General features: G+C 53.1%; 1 protein-coding gene across 1 annotated transcript; it reads right to left on the reverse strand.

Annotated features, from left to right (window-relative positions):
• Nucleotides 1-294: 294 nt before the first annotated feature.
• Nucleotides 295-20,307, reverse strand: MFSD4A (major facilitator superfamily domain containing 4A). Its single transcript, XM_074163411.1, has 10 exons — nt 20,078-20,307; nt 13,513-13,711; nt 13,143-13,382; nt 7,857-8,025; nt 6,054-6,169; nt 4,848-5,021; nt 2,949-3,096; nt 1,805-1,875; nt 1,465-1,585; nt 295-359 (listed from the first exon to the last, which is right to left on the reverse strand). Exons 1-10 carry the CDS (start codon nt 20,305-20,307, stop codon nt 295-297), a joined length of 1,533 nt encoding a protein of 510 aa, XP_074019512.1.
• Nucleotides 20,308-21,087: the final 780 nt, after the last annotated feature.

Below are 21,087 nucleotides of genomic sequence, written 5' to 3' on the forward strand. Positions count from 1 at the left end.
TGAATTGGTAAAAAATGTTCATTTGCAGGGATCCCTGCCGTATCCCGCAGCCTTTCGGGCAGCGTCGGGCTGACGCTGACACTCCTCTTTTTTGGTAGATGTGAATGGGCAGCTTGTGCTTGGCTCGACGCGGTGTTCTAGGATGTTTTCTTGATTCTGACTTACCATCATCTAATGTGCTTTTGATTGCAGAAAACTTGCATGATTCAGTCATTTAAGTGTGAAATCATCCTTAAGAGTAAGATGCTTAGTTGTGTGGTGTTTTTATTGCTTCTCTAGGGCTTGGCTGCTCCCTTAGCGCTGGTACTGTCCGGTGTCATCCGTTATTGATGGTTTGTCAGGTGAGGCGTCGTCCAGATCTGAAAAATGGGCATTAGATACTTCATCTGAAGGTACCGATTCCAAACCGTTCCATGGACGTGCTTGAGGAAAGGCTGAGGGACTTGGGTCTTTTTAGTCTGGAGAAGAGAAGGCTGAGGGGGGATCTGATCAATGTTTATAAATACTTAAAGGGTGGGTGTCAGGAGGATGGGGCCAGTCTTTTTTCAGTGGTGCCCAGGGACAGGACAAGAAGAAATGGGCACGAACTTGGATATAAGAAGTTTCACCTAAACATGAGGAGGAACTTCTTTGCTGTGAGGGTGGCAGAGCCCTGGAAGAGGCTGCCCAGAGAGGTGGTGGAGTCTCCTTCTCTGGAGACATTCAAACCCACCTGGACACGTTCCTGTGGGACCTGCTCTGGGTGGACCTGCTTTGGCAGGGGGTTGGACTAGATGATCTCCAGAGGTCCCTTCCAACCCCATAGCATTCTGTGATTCTGAGCTCTCCCAGACATGGATGTTGCTGGTCTATCACCCAACACACCAGCTCATTTACTTCACTGGTCATGGAAAAAAAGCGTCCATTTCCAGCAACCTGGACAAGTTTTTTTTGCCAGTCACACAGTGCTCCTTTACCAAAGGTGCTGATAAAAGCAAACGGCTTATGCAGAATGGGGCAATACCTAAGAGAAATCCTTTATCAGCGAGATAAAGGGCTCTCAAGAGCCTGACAGCTGCCTTGGGATGGCAGACCCACTTTTCCCTGGATTTTAGCCAGAGATCAGCGCAGGGAAGCTTGTGCAGGCTGTATTGGGATGTGTACACTATATACTCACTGCTATCTCAGTTGCTGTCACAACTTGCCTTCTATGTCTCGTACAATTCCTCTGTGACCCACAGCCCATTCCTATTTTTTTTTTTTTTTTTCCCCTTGCTTCTCCAACAGAAAAGCAAGCAAGCAGACCCTGAGCTGTGGCTGCCAAGGCTTTGTGGGCAAGTCAAAGCAGGAAGAGGGGGCAGGAAGCAGCAGTAAAATAACCATTTCCTTGCATTTTGCTGAAGTGCTGCACCCTGGCTGCGTGTTGATGCATGTGCCGCTCTTCCTTTCATTCTAAAGCAGGGCCGAGCGCTGGGGCTTTCTTACCTGACGAGGGCTTGGGGTACATCCTGTGGAAAAACACGAGGCAAGCGTAGAAGGTAAAGGCCAAGCCTCCAAAGATCATCCCACAGACCAGGAAACTGTAGCTGCCTCGATCATGTATAATCTGCAATTGGAGAGGAAAAAAAAAAAAAAAAAAAAAGAAAAAGGCAGCAGACTTGTCATGACAGCACTCAAATCCCTGCTCAGCATTCAGCAAGGGCTTCTCACTGTTTGATAGCTGAAGGGTAATGCAGTGATTTTCCCCAGCAGCTCTCCAAAACCAGGACTAAGGTTGCCATTTAAGGGTCACAGTCAGGTTTTGGCATTCCTCGTCTCCGCTTACCGATCCCACCAGTAACTGTAGTACCATCTCTCCAATTCCAGCTCCAGTCACTAACACGGTTGTGGCGCAGCCTGCGAAGAAACAGCGCAAGATGTTGGCAGGGAAGGGGTGAAAGAGCCAACAGGACCAGCCTGAGCTGCTTTAAGTTGCTCTTCCCTGGATCTCTCCATCCAAGATATACAAATACTTAATGCTTGTTCCCAGCTAGTGATGGGAACACCTCTTCTAGCCTGCGGTAGCACAGAAAGGTAAAACTTTAAGCCAAATAACCATCTCCTGTCCTGTCATTTGTCTCTGTTGGCAGAGGTGATGTTGCCTCTTGCTGGAAAGATCGTCATTCTTCTGCATCACTGCCCCAGAGACGGAGGTTGGCAGAGACCTCCCGTAAGAGCTGGCCAAACTCTAGGATTTCCAGTTTGCTGATAAGCTGGGTGATGGTTTTCCAAACTAGCTGCCTGTAAGCTTCTAACACAGACACTGTCAGGCTCCAAGAGCCCTAAAGCTGCAGGAAATGAAGAACCAGGCTGGATCCCTGCCTGCAGGAGTTATTAGTACGCTGAAACCAGGATTTGTGTGGTCTGATTTTCATAGAATCACAGAATGGTTAGAGTTGGAAGGGACCTTAAAGTCATCGAGTTCCAACCCCCCTGCCATGGGCAGGGACACCTCCCACCAGAGCAGGTTGCTCAAAGCCCCCTCCAACCTGGCCTTGAACCCCTCCAGGGATGGGGCAGCCACAGCTTCTCTGGGCAACCTGGGCCAGGCTCTCACCACCCTCACAGCAAAGATTTTCTTTCCAGTATCTAATCTAAATCTCCCCTCTTTCAACTTAAAACCATTACCCCTTGTCTTGTCACTACATTCCCTGATCCAGAGTCCCTCCCCATCTCTCCTGTAGCCCCCTTCAGGTACTGGAAGGCCATTATAAGGTCTCCCCGGAGCCTTCTCTTCTCCAGGCTGAACAACCCCAACTCTCAGCCTGTCTTCATAGCAGAGGTGTTCCAGCCCTCTGATCATTTCCTGACTACAAGCTTGAATAAACATTGTGTTCAGAAGTAAATCTTTCTTCCAGGCCTCCTGGACATCCCTGAGGAGGGAAGGAGGTGCTGGGTGTGATGGTATCCGAGCTCAAATCCCTGCTCACCTCTGTACTGCAGGATGTCCTCGGTGTAGGCCAGCATGCTGGGGAAGGTGCTGCTGAGGAACAGCCCCAGTGACGCCGTCCCCACGAACAAGAAGACCACGCTGTAGGAGAAAATCAGGAGGAGGAGGAAGGTGACGAGGACTCCAACCTGTGGACAAGACACACACACACAGTCAGGGAGACGGGAAATGCTGAGTTGCAATAGGCTCCAGATGTTTATTTTCTTTTCCAGACTATTCTCTACAAAAAAATAAACAATACTGAAAAAAAGATGACAATCTCTGAACAACTGAAGTAACCAGCCAAATAAAATCCATCTACCTTTACAGAACCTGGTACTTTTATAACAGGACTTCGTAACATAACTCGGTACTTAAGTCTCCGCTTCATTAGGTAGAGACTTAAGATCGTATCTGAAAAAAACATTTTTCCTCTGCAGCTGTAAATACGATAGTACTGCTACTTCCAGAATATTTACGTCTCAATCACTAATAAGTCTTATTCAGCAGGTTAAAGAATTAACTCACTCTCAATAACTGCCTAGAAACCAGTCACTGCCTAGAAACCAAGGAGCCAACTACCTTTAAATAAACTCGCTCTCCCCGCTGGGAGCAGCAGCAGAACCATCCAGGCTGCACGAAGTGAAGCTGTGGCACGGAGTCAGCAGAGGGAGCTCTGCAAAACCAGCCCAAGTTACTGTTCCTTAATTGTTTAGGCCCTCATTATGGGTGTGTGCATGTACACAAGGGCGATTTGGAGTCTAAAGAAACTGAATTCAAACTGCACCTTCCTATAACGCCAAAATGACTCCCAGTGCTGGTGCTCTTGCTGCACCCAGCAGAGCCCACTCGCAAGCACCGCAAAGGGTTCAGTGTCAGTCAACTGAGATTTTGTCTTTGGATGATACTACCATTGCCCTTAAGGGGCAGCAAGAAGGCTTCCATTCAAGGCTGGAAGTGTTCCCATCTTCTCTCCAAATATTGGCAGCAGTGAAGGCAGTCCTGCCCTCAGGTTTGTTTGGACAAAGGCTAAAGCTGGTGGTCCACGTCAAGGAGCTGGATGGGGATGTCCATATCAGATACCTGCCACAGATCTGCTGGTGCTGAGCTTCCCTGCTCCTCTGTAATAGCGACTATGTGCTAAAGTAGGAGATTACAGCCAAAAAAAGGCATTTGTTTTAAAAATGAGTGTATCTGTTGGTATCTAAGCTCGGTTTTTAAAGGGCCTTCAGGAAGGGGCTGAGCCCCTGCCCAGATCTTCACAACATCCCAATGGGAACTGTCTCTCCTGTTCTCTCACCACCCTGTTACAGCTTCTTGGCCTTGCAATATTAACTGCGAAGCTTGCTACCGAAATAACTTCTGGTTTAAATAAGCTGTAAATTAACTGTCTTTTCACTTGTTTCTTTTCTTATTTTCTAAGAAGCGTGAATGGGAACAGCTCCCTCCCTGTTGTCTGCCACATCCTTACATGCATCTTTCTTCCATACCCTTAAAGGATTCCTTCCCCTTTCTTCAAGTGAATGTGTTTTATTAATTTAAGCATCTCGCATCACATTGGTTTCTTTGACAGCTGCTACAGTTTAAGTAGTGGCTCTACTGAGCTATCCACCTTGCCTTTCCCACAGCTAACACGGGCATTAATTTCCCTGTAGACGCCAGAGAAAACAGCGTGCAAAGTAAATCAAGTTGGCAGACACTTCACTAGGAGCTTCCACAAACCTAACCTTCGATTAGCTGAGGTGCAAGCTCGGGAAAGGGGCACAATCAAGTCGTACCCCAGGAATGGCACGAGAGTCGCTGCCGCGAGATGAAAACCAAAGCTAAACAGCATCTTGGAGGCAAAAAGAAGAAAAACATAGTAAAAAAAAAACCCAAAACAAAACAAACCCAGCCTTACCACGTTGATGAAGACCATAGTGGCCGGCTTCATGCGGTAGGAGATGGGGATGGAGATGAGCCTGCCCAGCGTGATGAAGCCCCAGAAAAGGCTGGGCAGGTACCCGGCCACTTTGTGTACCACCGAGAGGGGCTCCTCCACCGCGTAGCTGTAAACGAAGCCCGAGTACTCGCCCTGCGGGGAAAGCGGAACAGCACGTCAGGATGGGAGGACTTACAGGCTCTGCAACTTCAACTTCATCCTGTCCCTCGGTTATCCACAATACCGTCACTCCACCTATGGATTTGCTACCAAATCTCAATGACCCTTGTTCCCAAGGGTTTGCAGCCGGAGACGGGCTCCCCCCCAGCAGTAGAACACGGGACTTAAGCTCTCCTAAAAGGGGCAAAGACTTAACAGCATTACTCGGTAAAATGCCTGCTAAGCTCCTGTCTGCAGAGACGCTCTCTTCCCTGGGGACCGCCTTGTCCTTTTGGAATTGCAAACTCTCAAAACGTATCACATTTAGAACCTGGAGCTGATCATCCTTGAAGATGGAGGCCCTGGAAAGTTCCCATGTCTGAGACCTGCTCTGTGTAACTCCGCTCATCTTTCGGGGCCCTATCTAACGCCCTACTGAGACCCAGCAGTATTTTACCAGGCGGGGACCTGAGTCAAAACTGTTGGAAGAAAAAGAACAGCAACTTGCCGGCCAAGAGCGAGCCTTCCTCGCCCGGACAGAAGGGCTACACCCAGGGAACCCCGGTGTGACTGCACTAGCCGGGGACACGCTGCCAGGCCACTACAGAGAGGACCGTCCCTGCACACTCCCAGCTTGGATTCTGAGGGCTCAGGAGACCCATCAAACAAAGAGCCACCATTTGTTATGAAATAAAGTGAAGCTGTTCTCGCCCCTTGGCTGAAGTGAGAAGAGACCTCCACTGCGTACAAGCAGACAACGCCACACCTCCAGCTCTAAGCTGGCTGGTGGCAACCAGCTGCGACCTGGCTGCAACACCACAGAGCCTTGGAGAAGCCACAAAACCCTCCCAAGAAGCAGGGGCAACCTCTCAGCCTGACTGCTAGTAGCTTCGAATGAGCGACTTTGGGAACCAGACCGCTGTAGGCAGAGGGCACGTGCTGGGTTTGGGCTGTTACAAGCGATTTTGGAAGGAAGAAAGCCGTGTAGCTTTGCTCAGAGAAGATCCCTCCATCAGCTGAACTCACCACAATCCCATCAGTCATGAAGAGAACAAGAGCCCCAGTGATGTGGACTGCGAAGTAGGTGTAAGAAGCCCCTCTGAAGTTTTTGCTTTGGCAGCAGCTAAATAAGTCATCATGACCTGGTGAAAAACAATGCAAAGCAAACTTAGCTGGAACGTCCCCCTGGGGCTGGGTGGTTGCCAGCCCACGATGGGGATTTATTTTGCGCTCAAGCTGCACGAGAGAGATTCATAGAGGACAGTGAACAACGTGGAGCACGGCTAACCTCTGCTGGCACAGCCGCTGTCTTTACCTGCCTCTACACTTTGAGAAGGAAGATGGATACGCTTACGGGATCCTAGCTCTCCAGGATACTTGCTACTTCTCTTACTGGAGCTGCTTGTGCTCCTCTTCCCATTTAGGAGCAACTAATTGCTGGCCCCGCTCTTACAATCACTAGAAACAAGCCCATCCGACCACGGCTCGGATCCCCTCGTCCTGGGTGCCACCAACACAGGAGAGTCCTGCTCAGGAGAGCTCACGTTCCTTGGATAAATCATATTTAACCAAACAAGCCAACTTTGGCCAAGAGTGTGATAAACACACAGCTCCTGTCACCTCCTCTGAACAGAGCACTGGGAGCCACAGCCTGCTAGAGCCGGGGGTCAGGACCCCAGGAATTCCCAACTCTCCCATCCTCATGCTTGTGTCCAACCACTCTGGGATGTGCAAGGTAACAGCACCCGGAGTCCTGTGCCGGGGGGGGGACAGTTGCTCCCGCACGCCAAGGATGAAATTCTCTCTGCTTCTATGGGGAAGGGGGATTTTGCCAGCACAGAGGTGTCTGTCAAAGAGCGCAGCAGTCAGGATCCAGCCTTCCTGCTTCTCTAAGGATTAACCCCGGCTGCATTGAAGAGGAAGATGGAGATCTGAAGAACCTGAAGCTCCAGTGGGTTGTATGAAAAATGGGCAGCGGGGTTGAGGAAGGAACCCATCCGTGCCTCAGCTAAGGGGAATGCTATCAGATGAGCACAGCCTTAGCAGACATCAGAGAACCCACTCCGCTAGGGACACACACAGTGATCCTTCCCTGCAGCACCTCACCACATCTCAAACTGCCTCCACCTTCAAGTATTCCCTAAAATTGCCTTTTATTGTTCAGGTAAAGCCACCTCTTCTGTAATAACACTAAACACTCCTCTGATAACCCTAAAATACAATTACTTCTGAGATTCACTATTTAGCTGAAGAATTTCCTTTGATATGTTTCTCTTGGGTAGCAAAGAACAATATTTCTATTGTCCCCAAGACAGGGTGTAGTCACAAGTTCAAGAGCAAACTATTGCTGGAGTTTAACTTTTCCCCTCAAACAAGGGCGCTGTCCTTATTCCTTTCAGATTTAGGAAAAAAAAAAAAAAAAAAAAAAAATCAGCATTCTGCAGCGTGATGACCGCTTTTAAACTGAACAGTCAGCAAAGCCAGCTCAAAACCTGACCGAAAACCAGAAGGAAATAAAGGGAGACAACTTTCACATGTGCTTAAAGGACTCGGGAGCCCAGGTTTAGTTTTAGGGCAGTTTGGAGAAAAGCAGCCTGTGGCCAGGGGTTACGGTCCCATCTAGTTTGAGGGCAACTGGGCACCAAATTGTGTTTAGATTGTTTGGATACTTCTGGGTTACTCTCACATGTACGCTTTGGGAAGTTTCCTCCTTAGACAATAGGGATGGATCTCTCATTAAACTCCGAGACACTCAGAAATATGGTTTTTCTCCCCCTTCTCACCCCCCCTCATCCCTCCGAACCCATAAGAGAGGTGCCCCCAGCTCACCTCCTGCTGCCTGGGGTCTCTGCACGGCAGTGGAGAGATCGTCCTTCTCCGTGGGTCGCGTTTCCATGGCCAGCTCGTCGGCCGACAGCAGCGGGTGGCTGCTGCTGTTGAAGCACGGCACCATCCGCTCCTTGTAGAGCAAGAAAAACACGGCGATGGGGACCGGCAGCTGGGGAGGAACAGAGAGGGGTGGGTAAGCACAAGCCTCGCACAAAATACGGTCCAGTTCCCCAGTTCCAAAAGCCTTTCAGGAAGCTGCACTCAGTGTCTGCACTGGATGTGCCTGAATTAACCTCCAAGAGCAAGGACAGAGGCTGGGAATCGGGTAAGGAGCCACTGCAGGAGGGATGGAGGCTTGTTAGGAGAGCTGGGAGGGAGGAAAAAAATAGAAGAAAGTTGAGAGCAAAGACTCCCGATCTGGAGCATGGCTGGGGCACCTCCTGCCTGTCCCTGTGGGGTGCTGGGTGGGCTGGGGACCATTCACCTAGGATGGGGAACAGGGACACTGGAACAGAAGGCACCTGAATACAACCCTCATGAAGCACCTTATCAGCCCTTCAAAAGCAAAACGTTCTGATTTCCAAGCTTTTGGCCCAAAGAATAAAATAAAGAAGTAGTTTTTGCCTATGGAGAGTTTTAATGGGAGACTTTCTGTGGCTGAAATTCTTTATGAGAGAAGAGCAAGCTGCTCTAAGACCTCTTTGCCCATCTCCAGCCATGAGCAGAGGTTGCTCAGCATCTCCTAAGAGATGAGCTCGTGGTTCCCAGGCCAACGGTCACAGCACTGTGGCTGAGCTCTTTACACAGCCCCTCGGTGCAGCCTCTGCAGAGGGACTGGGGACTTTTCAGCAAGGAGCCTCCAGCCCCTGCCCTGTCGCTGCCTTAGAGACCCCCCCGCACACCCAGGGATGCTGCTGCGCAGGCTCCCAGCACACACCAGTCCCACCAGCACCATTCCCTGCAGTCAGGGCTTTCCAGCTGGCGCCGACATACTTGGGGCCCGTGGGCTTGTACCTGCCCACTGGATCCATCACACGGCAGCCACAGCATCAGCCCCTCCATCACCATCCTCCCTCGCTGCCACGTGCCCGGGGACGAGTCTGCTCCCTGCGCACACCCACGAGGCGGTGGTGCCTCCAAGCCCGGAGGGACTTGCTCTTTTTAGTATTTATTTTTTGGAGAGAAAACAGAGGGAAGCAAACGAGGCTGGGTCTGCCCCTCGCCAGCCCTCCCTTCTCCTCCCGCTGCAACCAAGCACTGTTTGTTCTGCAGCAAACTGGGGGAGAAAGCCAGGAAATCCTAAGTGACAGCTCACTCTCCAGCCGCCAAGCGCTTGTTTTCTACATGTCTGTGAGCAAGTGTGAGCTCTAGCTCCAAATTTCCTGCCTTTTGTTGGCTCGTGGCATGATTTAAATGTATGGAGAATCCCCCCTGCTCCCCCCCCCCCCCCCCTTCTCTTGCCTGAATTCATTTACGAGGACTTCATTGTTCTGGGAACAATGGGAATAGGAACAGTTAGTTCGGTCCCAGGGAAGAAAAATGCATTTGCTTGATAGTTCTAATCCTTCCGGAGGTCAGGACCAGATTTTATTCTTCTAAATTGCAGATTTTGCAAAAAAAAGATACCCACGCAGAAGGACTGGCCGTATAGATAACGTCCCTGGGCACTTCCAGCCTTAAGGAGCGCTTGGTCCCGATGCAGAAAAGGTCAAGCTCAGGAAAGTGGGAAAAAGCAAAGGACCAAGCTCAAGAGAAAGCAGGTTCCCAGGGCTCCATCCCGAGCCAGCCCTGTGTCCTGGCAAATCACCTGGGGGACAGTCACCCATGGCCACCTGGGCCATAAATCCAGGGTGCCTACAGGGGACGGAGCACCCACGAAAGCAGTTCAGTTTTGACACGGGCAGATGGAGAGGAGCAAACAGAGCTGAACACCAGGGCATGTTTCACCAAGCAAAGGGACAAATCCATCCCGGAGGAGCAGCCTACCCTGACCACAGGACAAGGACAGCTCGAGGACTGTCCCTTCCAGTGCCCACGTGAGCATGGCCAGTGCCACAAGCTGCTGGGCGCCTCTCCCCATCTGTAGCTGGAGAGGTCGGGTGGTGACGATGAGCCTGGAGCCAGCACATGTGCCAAGACACACAGGGGCAGGACCATGACAGACCATTCAATGATTCTATGATCTTGCTACTCAGCTCCTAAAGCAGCTTTGGTTTTCTTCGGAGCGACACCTCGGCTGCCCAGGCTGCTTGGCATGAGGCAAAGAGCTATCGAAGCCTTCCCACCCTGTGGGGAGCCCGAAAAGTGAGAACCAGAGATGGGTCACAGCCCCTAAAGTAAAGGCACTGGTCCTCAAAGCCACCGGCCTGCCCTGCCCCATCCCCAGTCACACCAAGCCAGACACCTCCAGTCCCCGTCTCTGACCGGCCTCCCCTCTTGAGCAGGCAAAGATTTTGGTGCCATCGCCATTTATTTCTGGGCTTTCTTCCCAGGGCAATCCCGCTTCGCCTTTTTGGGCGGAAGGCTTTTCTTTTTCCCTGGGGGTAGAGGGACATCCGAGCATCCCTCCGGGAGCCCGCACGGGCTGGGGGGCAAAGCGGGCAGCAGGAGCTGGACCCGGTGCTCCAGCTCCGCTCGCTGGGGATGTTCCCTTCCTCCTGGCAGCTTTTAACGGTTATTATAAACTCAACAAGTTGCTGCATCACGCAGTTGAGCGTGGGTATAACCCAGGCTCCTTCCCTCCAGTTTCTATTTCGGTCCCCCCCCCGCCCAGGAGCGCGGGGCCGGTCCCTGCTATTGTACCCAGGCTACTTTTAAGCAACCTAAGCACAATGGAGCGTCCCGCACTTCCCCTGGGAAACCACCTTCCGGACAAACACATCCCTCTCGGAGGAACATTTTCCTGCTTTCCAGCCCCCTGGAACAGGCTGGATGATGAAATTTCCGTTCTGTGGGAAAACTGAATTTTAAAATATGTTTTTGTTCCAAATCTGGATGAAAAGCCAAAAATTTCTCTCAGAATGAAAAATTTTGGCCGGGAGTCATCCAGGCGCTTCATTTCGATAATGTTGAACCACTTAATTTTACTAAAGCAAAAACATTTTGCTTCAATAACATCGAAACAACTACTCTGTCAGCTTCACACATGGCTTTTATGCCAAAGTCAAATTGAGACATTTCCACTTTAAGCAATGCAAGAAACTGAAATGAATCATTTCAGCTTGTGTCTTGTCAGAATACACACAGCCCTCTGAAAACCGGGATGGAAATGTGGTTTTGACCATTTTATAACAAAGTTGCTGGTCCTGGTTTCCATTTCTATAGCTTACTCATTTCATCCACCACTTCCCTGGGGTTTTAAACACCAATTATCAGCATCTTTCTCTGACGTTTATACCTTAAAAAAAGGGGTCAGCAGTTTTGGAGCTGAGCTGCTCTCGGTATCTCCAGCCAGTGGGTTGGGTTATTTAGTTTAAACAAGGAATGAAGCCAGCTCCCTCAGCGAGGCTTTGGGAAGGACAATAACAGCTCGCCTTCGGCAAGGGGACGCGCTCAAGAGCTGTGTGTGCAGCGTAGGTCGTATTCCCCGCTCTTCTTGTGTTTGTTACCCAACCCACATCCCAAAAATCCATCCATCTCCCAGGACCCCGGGGCTCCCTGCGTGTTCCTGGTGATGCTCCACAGCGTGTGCACACACGTATAACCCCCACGACACACCTTCAAACGGCACTGGAGCACGCAGCGATGCTCAAGCCCAGGTCACGATCAGCCGCAGGGCACCGTGGGACTCAGCCCAGGGTCCCATCCTGCTCCCAAAACGTCCATGGGACACTGTGAGGAACAGAGGGGGCTCCGGCAACCCCCCCCTCAACAGCACTCCAGATGTCGGACACACCATTGAAGTCAAAGCGGGTATCAAACGCTGCCTTCAAAACTAAATTAGTTTGCTCAGGATTCACTGGCAAAATAGATAACGCTCCGGTGTAATTAAAAGCACATTTCCCATGGCATCGGCAGAGTCGGAGGTAATTAAAGCTGGCTTCTCCTCCGAGGCAGAGAGCGCTCTTTGTGCCACTTCTACAGAGAAGCTCATTACAGCACCTGCCTCTTCTCCTCACACCAGCGAGCTGGGGGGGCATCGGTCTAACGAAAACCCCAGGATTAGGTGCCCTGGGGTATGTTTTAGTTATTGAGCAAACGGGAAGCCCAAGAGCACAAAGAAACCTGTTCCCTTTGCCTAGTGGGGATGGAGCGGTGGAAGATCAAGGGCTGCTCGTTGGCCTGGGACAGGGAGAAGAAGCATCAGCGCATCCTTGTGCTTTGGCAAGAAGGACAATGGCTAAACTTGCCCAGGGAGGGGGCAGGAGGTACCGGGGCCCAGCATCAATCCTGGCACGAATGGCACCACTGCAACAACACGCTCCGCTCTTATCGCTCCAGATCTACATGGACAATTACACAGACCCTGGCAGGGCTCCTGCCTCCCGGGAAATGCCACCGGCGGCTCAGCTGGCCCTGCTGCAGGGGGACGGTGATGGACACAGCCCACCGAGGCTGTGCGAGGGACCAGCTGTATTTAACCAGGCTGGGATCCGGGTATTAACCCGGGGGGAAGGAACAGGGCTGCATTTCAAAGAGGGCCTGCAGGCAAGAGCAGCTCGCTGGAGATCTGCTTTGGTACTCAGCAGGGCAGAGAAAGGGGACGGGCACTAAACCCCCCCATCTCTGTCACAAAGGAAGGGCTACAGGGCTTTTACATCTGCTGCAAATCACCAGGGCAACATAAATAGGCAGAGACACCACAACCAAGCTTTCGGCCCCAGTAACTCAGCTCATCCATGGGCACTTTCCTATGAATATCCCTACAAATTGCCCTCCCACCGAGCCATCCCCACACCACCCAGCTCTGAGCTCCCCAGACTGACCAGGGAGGAAGACCTTGTGCCTCTGAGTGTAATTAACTGGTATAATTCCATCCCAGGGGGATGCTGGAGGGACAATCTGCTTCCAGAGAGACCAGACAAAACCCCACAGGATGGTACATTGATCCTATCCCATCTGACAGTGCAGTGACCACAGAGTCCTGCCCTCCTGCTGGAAACTGGGCACTTGGCAAAAAAAAACAGACCACTTGGACCAGCACAACCATCCTCATGCCTCCTTCCATCACTGGGACCACCTAACAGGCACCACCCCCTCCCCTCCCAAACACCACAACCGTCTGCAAAGCCGAGAAGCAGGGATGACCCCAGCAACGGCTTGGGCCACTCCGGCTGCGGCACTTACATTGATGAGGGCCATGATCCAGAAGGCGTAGGAGACGCGTGTCACCACCATGCCTTTCATCGGCAGGTCATAGTGAGACAGGTTGCCCGGATGGTGCGGCACCAGGGACTTGCGGATGTGAGGGAGGTTGCTGGAGGCGTTGGCTGTGGAGTTTGAGAGGATGCAGTTGGTGTCCGAGAGGAAGGGGTCAGCTATCAGTGGGCTTAGCAGCGCTCCAAAGCCCACGAAGAAATGAAGGGCCTGAAAGAGATGAGACACACAAGTAGAGTGGGGGCAATTACTGCTCTTCTCTGCAGGGGGCTGGCTGAGCCCCTCGCTCCTCTTCCTCAAAGGAGGAAGCACAGGGAGGAGACACGGGCTCTGTGCTCACCTGCAGGAAGATGGCCGAGTCCTTCTGGTAGATCTTCACAAGCTGCATGTTGGAGATGGTGTCAATGCAACCCATGGCCAGTCCTGCCACAGCCATGACCACAGCCAGGACCACCACATTGTGACACAGAGGGATGATGGCAAAGACCAAGGAGATTGCCAGTGACGAGGCAAAGAGTGCAAACAAGGACTGTGCCAACCTGAGACAGGGAAAGAGGAAACACAGGACAGAATTACCACCACGAGAGGAGTATCCACACGTGGCCAGCCCAGGGCACTGCCATCTCCTGCGTGGAGGGCGACGCCTCAAAGAGGTGTATCTCCCACCCAGCTTTCATGGAGAAGAGGAACCACCCCTTCAAACTGCGTTCTGCACATTTCAAGATAGAATAAGACCTTCCCTTGTTAACTGGGCAGACCTGGGAATGGACAGGGACACGGGTAGGTACAAGCGAAGCCACGTCGTGACTTTTGAGCGGCTCCAGGGCATTTCTCCTGCAGGGCTGTATCGCATGAGCAGGCAGGAGAGCTGCTGGGAAACCCCAGTTCCAGGCAGGAAGAGAGCTGCTGGTGCCCACATCTCTGTGTCATCCAGATCTTCCTCACTGGGAGCACTGGGGACACACTGCGGTTCCCTCTCTGTGCCATCTCTTCTGGCAGCATCACCCCTTTCCCCAGCAGGACAGGGTGGGATGCAGCACTGCCCCTGTTCCCAGCAGCCACTTCCCAACCCACGCGGTCCCCTGGAGAAGCCCAAGGGATGCGTGTGGTGGAGGTAAAGCCGGTGTATTCCATCCCAAGCCTGGCTGCTCACCGTGGGAGCCGGACCCTCGCCAGCTCGCTGGAGAACGGCGCCCAGGCTGGCACCGGGCAGCTCCGGAGCTGCCAAGTGGAAAGGCAGGAAGGAAGGAAGGAAACAGGGACCAGACAGCAAAGCACTGAAACCAGCAGAAAGATGGGACTATGAAGTCACAGCAGAGAGTAAGTAGCACAGGCAGGTCCCCTCCCCGGGCTCCCAAACCCTGGTAGAAGCCCAGTGCCACAGCCAGCAGCTTGCTACAATGAGTTGCTAATTAGCAATTGGGGTCTGCTGCGGGAGGGGGGGGGGGGGAAACGTGGGGCACAGCCATCTGGCCACAGCAAAGGATTTGCACGTCCATACTACGAGGTATGTCCCTTGTATGGACACTCAACCAGCAAGAAAAACGCTATGGCTTGCTCCTGCCACCTGCCTGCACCCCGTGTCTGCTTCACGCTCTGCCCAAAGAGGGAGGAGAAGGCTCGGAGGAGGCACAGGCTGGAGCGGCAGCAGAGAACCTCCGTGGCCACCGGGCACCAGCCCTCCTGCCCTGACTGCTCGTCCAGAACGGCCCAGCCTTGAGCTGGTCACTGCGTTTCTGCCTGGTCCTCATTCATCTGCAAACCCAGAGCGATGTGGCCTTCCACGTCCTGCTTGTTGCTTACGCTGCTCTGACACAGCACCGGGGGAGAGAAACGGGCCAAGGACACGTCTCCTTTATTCTCCTGCCCGGTGGCACAATCCTGGCCGTGCCAGCCCCTGGGTGCGCTCCCATCTCCCGTCCCAGCCCCGCTCACCCATCAGCCAGACGGCGTTTTAGCACGGCCGTAACTACCGATCATCCTCCGACAGCAAAACTGGGGAGCCAGCCTGGGATTTCTGGGGGAGGGAAGGAAGGAGCCAGGCGAGATGTGCACAGTCACAGCAGGAAAAAAACAACCAGCAAATGAGAGAGAAGCAGCTTCGAGCCCGGAGAGAGGAGGCAGCATTCTCCGGGGTACAGCAGGAGGGAGATGGGCAGGGGAACCAGCAGCCGGCGAATCCGAGGCCTGGAGCGACAGGGAAACGCGCACCGGAGACATCCCAGAAACGCCTCTTCTCTTCTGCAGCCCCAGCAAAACAGCCACAGCACCGCTCCTGCGTGGCTAGGGAGCCACGTTCATTACTAGAGTTAAACATTAATTGCACATGATGCCACGGACTCAAAAAGCATTAAAAAGATCACCTCGCTTTTCCCCCAATGAGCAAAAATTCCCGTCTCCAGCCATAAGATATTAATAACACAATTGCACACACACACACCACATGCCCCCGCAAACACCAGCAGCCCTCCTGCCCCCTCCCATGGCTCTGGCATTAGGGGGGACCAAGAAATTGCTGGCTTCCCACACCAGATCCCCGAGATGTAGTCGAAGAACACGGCCCAGCACCCCTGAAGGCACCGAACAACCAGCTGGGGGATTTCTTTAGGAACAAATCTCTTTGAAAGCACCCTTAAATGACTTTCAGAGGGTGTCTGAACCCCGCATCCTGGTGATGTGAACCCAACACACCCCTCCAAAGGGCTTAAAAAGCAACCCTGATGTTATGCCACGGTCTGGTTTCTGACATCGCTGCCCTCCCCATCACTAACTGGTCCCCACGTCCCCAGCTGTGGCTGTGCCCAGGGCAGGCTCTGCTCCAGCAGTGTATGAAACCGGTCTTGTAGCGTCATGGACTCTTTCAGGACCACCCAGAGCACATCCTGGCTCTATCACAAGGCTCGAGGGAAGGTCTGCAGCTCCCCTGAGAAGCTTTCAGCCCGTCTCCTCTACAGGACTCGGACGGTTAATGCTATCCCGTAGCCACAGCCAGCAAAGCTTCCCCTCCCCTTCCCACGCAGCGCATATAAACCCCCTCCTCGGTGTTTCTCTTGCACTCTTCAAGTATGTTTTTCCCCCACTCCAGGGAGCATTTTCTAAGTCACTCACATCAAGAAGAAAAATGATAATCAGGCTAATTCAGACTTGCAAAACTAATAATTAAAACCCCAAAGCCCTAAGGGGACGAGGTGAGGACACGGAGGAAGGCGGCAGCGTGGATTATCCCACATCTGCCTTCTGGTACCCTTGTCTCCAGCAGGAAGCACCGGCCAGCTTTGGGAAGCATTTTTCCCCCCTCCGAGGAGCTCCTGCTCAAGTCACTGTGCTCTCTGCTCCCTCAGCAACAAAAGGCTTTATTTTCCTCGTGGTGAGAAGTGTCCTGCGTGCCCTGGTCACGTGCTTGAACAGAAACCCTCAGAAGATGGGAGTCTGGAGGGCAGGGAGAGAACAGGGTCACCCCCTCTCAGCTGACGTGCTGTGACAAGCCCAGGGGGGAAAGATGAAAAAAGGGTAAAAGGGTCTCATCTCCTCAGCCCCCCGGGTCCTGGTGTGGATCTCTCCTTTGAGAGGAGCCTGCTCAGGGCTCTAACACAGCGACAGACCCACCAGCCCCCTCCTCTCCGCTGCTAACACCAGTGGGACCAGCTCAGGGCCGACCTGAACACTGGGAGCAAAAGCAAAAATACAAGAGGACACAAAAATGCAGTTTCTGAATTAAAAAAAAAAAAAAAAAAAAAAGAAAAGAAAAGAAAGAAAAGCACAAACTGGGGTACAGGCACTCAGTTACTTTGGTGTTTCTGTCACAAACGTGTGTAGCTTAGTGGCACAGAAGAAAGCGACTTTATAGAATCATAGACTTGTCCACGTTGGAAGGGACCTTTAGGATCATCGAGTCCAACCATGAACCCAACACTGACAAAACCACCACTAACCAATGTCCCTCAGCATCATGTCTGCCCAGCTTTTAAATACCTCCAGGGATGGCAACTCCACCACTTCCCTGGGCAGCTTGTTCCAATGCTTGATAACCCTTTCGATGAAGAAATTTGTCCTAATATCCATCCTAAACCTCCCCTGGCACAACTTGAGGCCATTTTCTCTTGTCCTATCACTTCTTACTGGGAGGAAGAGACCAATTCTCTCTACAACCTCCTTTGCAAGCTTAAAATCCAACAAAACGGGAAAGGAAAGGGGAGGGAAACGAGAGGGAGAGCATTGGGGGATGCAGGTGCACAGAGCTCACTCCTGGATCTTGCAATGCCAGGCACTCAGGGGTGGATTTACCAAAGAGCTCCCCTCCCACTTGGGTTTCTGAGCCTAGGCAGGGTTCCAGGTTCTCCCAGCTCTCCCACCCCAAGGCTGCTGGCTGGATCTGCAGCCTCACAACGTGTCAGGCACTTCTGAGAATCTACTCCAGGTAACGCCAGGAGACAAGAGTCTTCAGTGTGCTCCACGCAAAGGTGCACAGGGCTCCCCACAGAGGGCATCAGCTGCTGCCAGGGCTCTCTTTGCTCAAGGAATCTCTACCAACATCACGATAACACTCAGATTGGAGCCAGGTCACGCACTCCACCTAAACCCCAGCCCCACTCATGCAACTACCCTGTAAAAAGCTGTTATTCTGAACCAGAGGTTGTAATTACAACCCAGCAAACCCCAAGCACGAGTTGCCAGAGAGCAGCAGCCTGTCGTGAACCTCGTGAGCTCCGCAGACAACAATTGCATTTCTATGTGTCTCAGGAAAACTCACAATGGCAAACTTTCTTCTTCCTTGAAATCTCGCACGAGAGGGAATTCTGGAGTTAATTCTGGCAGCCCAGGCTCGTGCTGAGTTGATGCCATCATTATGCTCTGTCCTCCCAGCTCTCCAGGACTCCAGCTGGGCCCAGGGAGCAGAGACTACGACCCAGCATTCAGCAACTTCTCTGGCGAGAGGAACTAAACTATTATTTAGGTCCCACCACCCATTCCTGCTGCAGAATCCAGTAACAGCACTGCTTTCCCTCGCGAGTCCGACACTCAGAGCAGACAGCTCAGACCAATACTTAGTTTACTCGAAAGCAAGCAACAAAGTCTGTGTTCCTCAGGCATTAGAAATTAAACGCAGCTTCCAGCCAAGACCTTGGCTTGCAGGCAGGCCACGCTTTGGGACCCTCCACCAGCAGCTATCCATCTCCAAACTGGAGAAGATGACCTGTCCAGCGCTCCTCCCTGCCCAGCACAATTTGATTTAAAAACCCACAGCACGGCCCAGAAGTTGAAATCCTTAGCAGGACAGGATCTGTCCCTCCCTGAAGAGGGGATAGTGCAGGAGCTCGCGGAGCCTGAACAGTTAATATTATTCTCATCCAAACCCCCACATTTCTACACCACACTACTCCGAGTAACCCCCAACAACGTTCCGAAGCTACAACCATCCGAAACGTGCCCTCCTGGCTGGCAGGGCTGCCCCTCCTCGCTGGGGCTCGCAGACACTTTGCAAAAGCATAACCACAGCGAGTGACAAACCCCCTCTTTTCCCCAACGTGCTGCCGCAGAGTTAAAAGTTTGGGAGTCCCCGAGCACGAAAGCCCAAAGGGGTCTGTTTAACGCACCAGCCAAGGGCAGGAGCTCTGGGTAGGAAGCTGACAGCAGGAAACAATTCTGCATTTTCCTTCGCTGCTCCTTCAAACATATGCGATGCAGACCAGGGGCTGGCAAAGGCGCTGCCTGCTGACCCAGCAGTCTCAGATCCTTGTCAGACCCAGGGAAAGGCTCCCACGTGCCGACCCCATTCCCGTGCACCCCATCTTGTACCCCACCTCGCACCTCCTCTCCTGTCACAGCCCCACAGCCAGCACCTCCGTGTGCTCCATAAACCCTTTGGGGTCCATCCGGACAGGGAGACTGGGACAATTCAATATACCAGGATGGTAATTAAACAGGTGCTCTGATGCCATCTTCGCCAGCCAACATCCTCCACAATTCCTCCGACGGGAGTTTAACAACACATTTTCAAATGGGCATTTTAGAGCAGGGAAGGATTCATGCAAAATTCTCTCAGCTACACGTTAAACATGTACATAAATGTATGACGTGTATATCAGAGATACACACCGAGCTGACACATTATATCACTGCCTGATTAATTAGTGACAGTGTAAATAATCGGCCGATTCCCAGCTGAGCATAGCTGTTGACAAGCCTCAAAATCAAATGCCTGACAATCTTTAGAGTTGAGCCATCGTGTATTATTTATTTTAAACACATCCTGGACAGAAGGCTCGCTGCCCAGGTCTCTCACTGCCCCATGAAGTTCTCTGCTGTCCCTGGCCACCCTGCACAGCCGAGACACTGCCCTCGTCCCCCGTGGCAGCCGGACCACGAGGACCACTTGCATCTCACCTCTTGTTTGCCCAAACTCCCAAGGAGCACGACAACGCCTCGATCTCCGACACCGAGGTTATTAAAACAGCCTTCCAATAATATTTTTCTGATAAACAATCAGGTTAAGGAAAACACCCTCCAGGAAGTTCTGGCAGAAACTTCAAGCTTAAGGCTATCTCTGTCCTGAGCTCCGGGGGAATTGGCAGCTTCTCTCCGGGGGTAGGGAACCGTGAAGATGGGGAGAGCCGCTGGCCCCCCGCACCTCATGGGAAGCCCCCTCCCTCCGAGACCTGCGGACCCTCCGTGTCCCACCGGGAGGGCTCCACTGGGGGAGGGTTTTCCCACGCAGATGGCAGCATCCCAGCTCAGCCGCGCAAACCCGGCGGGATGCAAAGCTCGGAGCCGGGGGGGGTGTGTGTGTGTGTGGGGTGGGGTGCCTAGTGCTGCCCACCCCCAAACCCGGCAGGAAAGCGGGGAGGGGGGCTGCGGAGAGCTAAGCCCACCCGCGGGAGGTGCGATGAGTTTGCCAGGCGCCTTACGTCCTCTTGAAGACCCCTCCGAGGCAGCTGCCGAGCAGGAGGCAGAACTGCTGGGAGAAGAAGACCCAGGTGATCTGGGAGAGGGAGCTCTGGGTCTGGCAGCGCAGGTCCAGCAGCGTGGGCCCCAGGAACGCGATGCAGAGGCCGAAGCTGAAGAAGACGCTCCAGTAGGTGAGGGTGGGCTGCAGGTTCCTCCGGAACCGGGCCGACACCCGCTCGTCCCACCACATCCTGGGCGGCGGCGCGGGGCGGCCACGGCGATGCGGCTCCCGCGCCGCCCGGCCCCGCTCCTGCCCCGGCCCCGCTCCGGCTCCCGGCCCCGCCGCCGCCCCGCTCCTCCTTTGCAGGATGTGGCTCCGCCTCCGGGACCGGGAACCGCCGCCGCCTCCCGGGGCTGGGGCGGAGCGGAACCCCCTCTCCATCCCGCGGAGCCCCCCTTCTCCATCCCCGGGGACCCCCGGCTCCGTCCCGCGGAGCCCCCCCGGCGGACCCCGCTCCGCCCGAGGCAGCCCCGTTTCAGCGCATCCTTCCCAGGGGCCGAAAGGAGCCCGATTTCTTCCCCCCCCGCCTCCTTCCCCAGTATCCCCCCGGGTTTTGCATCATCTCGGCAAAAGTGGGGCAGCCCCCGACCCCCCCTGCGTGGTCCACGCACTGAACTACAGCCACAGCATCAAACCTGATGCAACACAGGGCACAGCCACACAAGGAAAACCCAGAAATCCCCTTTCTCTGCTGCCGACTGTCTCTGTGGTCTCCTGTACCCATAAATTGGTGCAACCGTTCCAGACAAATGCAATTAAAGTTGCCCCTTCTCTGGATGAGAAGAACAAGATGGGGTGGGGGGGTGGGGGCGTGTGCGCGTTTTTAAAGTCGGAGTGGTTGATGCTTACGCAAAAGGTCTCCTCCAGAGGATGGATTTATAAATATTTCACCTACTTTAGCTAGGGAAGACTAGCCATTTTTAGAACACTCTTTCCAGGCAAACCAGAATTGATGGAGCTCGGCCGTGG

This window comes from Numenius arquata, chromosome 24 (genome assembly GCF_964106895.1).
Source record: "Numenius arquata chromosome 24, bNumArq3.hap1.1, whole genome shotgun sequence".
Taxonomy (NCBI): domain Eukaryota; kingdom Metazoa; phylum Chordata; class Aves; order Charadriiformes; family Scolopacidae; genus Numenius; species Numenius arquata.

Bases quoted from the DNA above. Each gene is read 5' to 3' on its own strand.
- MFSD4A (XM_074163411.1), bottom strand. From the start codon at position 20,307: ATGTGGTGGGACGAGCGGGTGTCGGCCCGGTTCCGGAGGAACCTGCAG. The intron at 13,712-20,077 runs GTAAGGCGCCTG...TCCCTGTCTCAG, and splicing joins GGAGGGGTCTTCAAGAGGAC to GTTGGCACAGTCCTTGTTTG. The intron at 13,383-13,512 runs GTGAGCACAGAG...CATCTCTTTCAG, and splicing joins ACTCGGCCATCTTCCTGCAG to GCCCTTCATTTCTTCGTGGG.